Source organism: Amphimedon queenslandica, unplaced genomic scaffold, assembly GCF_000090795.2.
Source record: "Amphimedon queenslandica unplaced genomic scaffold, v1.1 AMPQUscaffold_12435, whole genome shotgun sequence".
Taxonomy (NCBI): domain Eukaryota; kingdom Metazoa; phylum Porifera; class Demospongiae; order Haplosclerida; family Niphatidae; genus Amphimedon; species Amphimedon queenslandica.
In genome coordinates, this window is record NW_003547328.1 from 1,287 (window position 1) to 5,407 (window position 4,121).

Sequence of the window (4,121 nt, forward strand, 5' to 3'; positions counted from 1 at the left end):
AGTCCATCTCTTCTAGCAAGTGCAATCTGACCACTGAATCTCTTACTGTACACTGGACTAGGAGCTGATGAATCATTAAAGAGTCCATCAAATAAAGGCACTTCAGTTCCATTAGGATAATACCACTCTCCAATATTACCATTGTTAGCACTCTGACACCACAAAGCATCAATGATATCAAAAGCATCATTATTCTGATCAATATCATAAAACTGGCTAGCATATATCATAGAGTAATCAGGTATTATCCTGTCCTCATAAGGCAGGTACAGTCGAACACCTAGATTAGGTAATTGAACTGATTTAAAGTTACATTGTTTTAGATCTATCTATACCAGCTCTGTAGGGTTGAATGAAAGGTGCTTGATGTCCCATTCCTTCTCCTAGTTGAACTAGTAAAAACACAAAAATGCTAACAGTAGCCAGACTCATCCTCTTTCTCATATGTTAAGTATAATATGTAAAACAAGTTGTACTATACTTATATTAATAGGGATAAGGAAGTGATACTTCAATAGCTGAGTGACCAATAGTAAGACAGTTTTATTATATGGCTTCATACCATTAGTGAACTACATGTATGTATACAACTTCTGTTGACATAGATAATAGTAGAATTAGAATAAAATGTTTGCTTAAACATTTAGAAAAACACAAAACAATTTAGGTGTATTTTTGACTAATTAAAGAAACCCTGTTTGTCATTACTTTGAAAAATATATTGTCACAAAATTTCCATTGGGGAATGATTAAGAGTAATGATGTACATATAAGATGATTTAAAGTTAGCATTAGTCTTTTATATTAGTAGGTGGTTTTGTACCATACATACACTGGCTCAACACTTATCATTGATCTATTAGTAGCTTCAATTACTGACTGTATTCACTTGCACTCTACCATATGCTAGACAATCTTTTATTAGCCATATACTGTGTGTACAAACTCACCCATCATTGGCCATCAAAAAGGTCTCAAAATCAACCTATACATGAACATGTACATAGCGTATCATGACCACACCCGTAACACTCACTTCTTCTTTGACAAAATTGCTTTTGTATTTCCTATTGCACCATATCACTCTACAAACTAGATAACAATAACTCATAGTGGTTAAGATAATCTATGCCAAGTATAGAATTCACACCTACATGACCTAAAATAGCAGCTCATCAAATATCAAAATTTACAATGCGTAAGCACTAAAATTCCTCCATTAATTTATTTGCTACTGTGTTATACATGTATATCTACTAAAGTTAGGAATTTTTAAAATTGTTGAAAATTTGCCAAAGACCACTTAGTATTTACAATGCTATATAGTCTATAATGAACATAGCGCTATAACTTCAGATTGCTGCAACAAATTTTACGATTTTACATTATGCAAAATCATTATTAACTAGCTATGCTTGCCTTAATAAAATTGTGCTAATTACATCAAAAAATACCAAAGCTCAAGACTATAATAGTTCATCACTTTATTGTCAACAAAATAATGTTTAAAGCATATTTTCATATTCTTCATCCTCTCTCACTTGATCCCCTCCTTGATTAACACTAGGAACTATAAAGAAATATTGAAGACACATGTGGAAGTGCATGTATATGGTGGGCATATAAAATGAAATCGTAGTACCTGGAGCAGTAGTAATAGGAGTATCGTATGCAGGACAGTTGGCTGTTGCTATATTATCAGCACTATCTCCTACAACTGGAGTATTCTCTCCCTCTTGCTGCACAACTTCATCATTTGTTGGTTCATATAAATATTCATCAATCTTCTCATACACTCCTTCATTATTTCTATTAATATATAAAGAAATACATATGCTTGGATTATAATTATTTTTACTGTGCAGCAGGAGTACCAGTCATAGCCACTAAACCATATCCTTTATTAGGTGCCACATTCAGTTCATTAGCTTTACTATTATGGTACCATAAATTGATAGCTTGATCTATATAGGCGCAACATACCTTATATTAGACTTTCTGGACTTGTTTTTGTACAACACTGCAGTAATGATGCACACAACTACCAGCAGTACAACTGAAATCATTGTGATTAAGGTTGGGACCAATACTGCTGTTAAAACAACACCACCATCAGTACTACCTTCATTAGTAGGTGACACTGTAGCAAAAGACAATGAAATAATTTAAATTTGTGTAATATATACATATTTATTTATTTGAATGCATGTATTTTCTAACTTGTTAAAGAAACATAAAATGCCGGTCCTTCAATTAGTCCTACATCACTCAATAGCAATACACTAATACTCACAGTATAAGCTAACTGTGGTTCAGTATCAGTTATATTAACTGATGTGGTATCATAAGCTACTGATATAGTTCTTGTATTAGTTTGTCTTAATGTACTGCTAGTGCTACCATCATCAGGAGTTAATCTGATACTGTATACAAAGAATCCTTTAGCTTCTTCAAGTGTCACTGGATCCCATGATAACACTATTGTTTCTCCTATTCTCATTGCTTGTACATTTGATGGTGATACTATAACACTACCTGCACATAAAATGACATAATTATTCATTTATCTAAAAATTTTAAATATTTTACTGTCAGCTTTAGTGAAGACAATAGCAGTAGCTGAATTTCCTTCACCAACCTGATTAACTGCTACAACTGACACATAATAAGGTACTTTTGCCTCTACAAATAAAAGTAATAATATACAGACACAGATCTTTGCTAACTTAATCCTCCATATATTAAAGAGTATGATGCTTTATCATGGACAAATGGAACATTATTAGGACTAGTAATAGCATCAGTAGCTATTCTAACAATAAATCCAGTGATTTCTCCATTAGGATGAGATGGTGGACTCCATGTTATATTGATAGTAGTTTCATTAAGAACTGGTACAGTATAAGCTACTGTTAAACTATTAATGACAACTGAAGACACTACCAGAAGAAGTGAACTAGGAACTGTGTATTGTATTTTAATAAATGAATCATAATAATATACTTACTGTCTGGTAGTGTTCTTCCTGTAGCTGTTTCAAAAGTACACTGGGTAGAGGGTCCTTCTCCTACTACATTAATAAATGACAGATCACAAGTGTAACCAGTAAAAGGCATAACATCAGTAATAGTGAACATTGTGTTTGTTGAAGTTTGTGTTGGGCTCAATCCATTGATTGATACACCATTAGTATTCATACATGTTAAATTATAACCAACTGGTGCCCCATTTTGATCTATTAGTGCTGGTGCAGTCCAGGTAAGTGTGACATTACTTGGTAGAAATGTTATATTAGCACAATCCATTGGAGAAGCAATGGGCACTGTAATTTTAAATTAGTAAAATAATGATAAAAAATTAATGAAAAATGTATCAATTTTCACTCACATGTTGGAAGTGTTCTGAAGCTCATCTCTACAGTACTAGTGGTACCAAGACAATTGGTAGAATCAACTGTATATGTATAAGTGTTATCTTCCTCAAGACCATTTAACATGATTGTAAATTCTTGGTTAATTGCAGTGATGTCATAAGAGCTCATTCTTATGATAGAAGTTGCTTGTGTTGTTTGTGAAATTGCTCCAGTGTACTTAACACTGTAGGTTTCAGGTGTATAGGCAATTTTAGGTATTATGAATGATATAGCAGCAGTAGTTGTTCCTGGAGTAGCTGTTACATTAATAGCAGAAACAGGTAGGCTCTGAGCTATATTTTTTAGATATAAGAAAAGTGTAGATAAAGAGATAGATTGCATGCATAAATACAAATCGCTTAATTAACTTTCACTTACGTCTTATAGCTACAGTACTTTCCTCACTAGTAGTGATATCAGTTGAATCAGGTATAGTAATACTAGCAGTACATCTATAAGTGCCAGAATCAGAAGGCCTACTGGCATTAAAACTCAATATATTAGTAACAGTGGTAGTCAAAGTGTCCTCTCCAGTAGTAGTCACAGTACCAGTTACTATTGTACCATTATGTGTCCATGCTACTACCAGGTTTGGTATTACTATGGTTGGTTTAGTGGCTGTGCAGGTAAGAGTGAAGTTATCATATGGGTCTGAATCAGGACATGATATTTCCAGACCCTGAAATGAATCAGGAGAAGCAGAGAAACA

General features: G+C 33.3%; 1 protein-coding gene across 1 annotated transcript in view; it reads right to left on the reverse strand.

Annotated features, from left to right (window-relative positions):
• Window positions 1-1,418: 1,418 nt before the first annotated feature.
• The window catches only part of LOC105314856 (neogenin-like), a 7,017-nt gene continuing 4,314 nt past the window's right edge, over window positions 1,419-4,121 (reverse strand). Inside the window, exons 11-20 of the mRNA XM_011409260.2 lie at window positions 3,791-4,091; window positions 3,388-3,705; window positions 3,008-3,322; window positions 2,727-2,963; window positions 2,590-2,682; window positions 2,221-2,535; window positions 1,984-2,140; window positions 1,859-1,933; window positions 1,643-1,809; window positions 1,419-1,570 (exon numbers count right to left, since the gene is read on the reverse strand). Of these exons, the coding sequence (XP_011407562.1) occupies window positions 1,506-1,570; window positions 1,643-1,809; window positions 1,859-1,933; window positions 1,984-2,140; window positions 2,221-2,535; window positions 2,590-2,682; window positions 2,727-2,963; window positions 3,008-3,322; window positions 3,388-3,705; window positions 3,791-4,091 (2,043 nt within the window). The 3' untranslated portion in view covers window positions 1,419-1,505. The remainder of the gene's footprint in view (window positions 1,571-1,642; window positions 1,810-1,858; window positions 1,934-1,983; window positions 2,141-2,220; window positions 2,536-2,589; window positions 2,683-2,726; window positions 2,964-3,007; window positions 3,323-3,387; window positions 3,706-3,790; window positions 4,092-4,121) is intronic.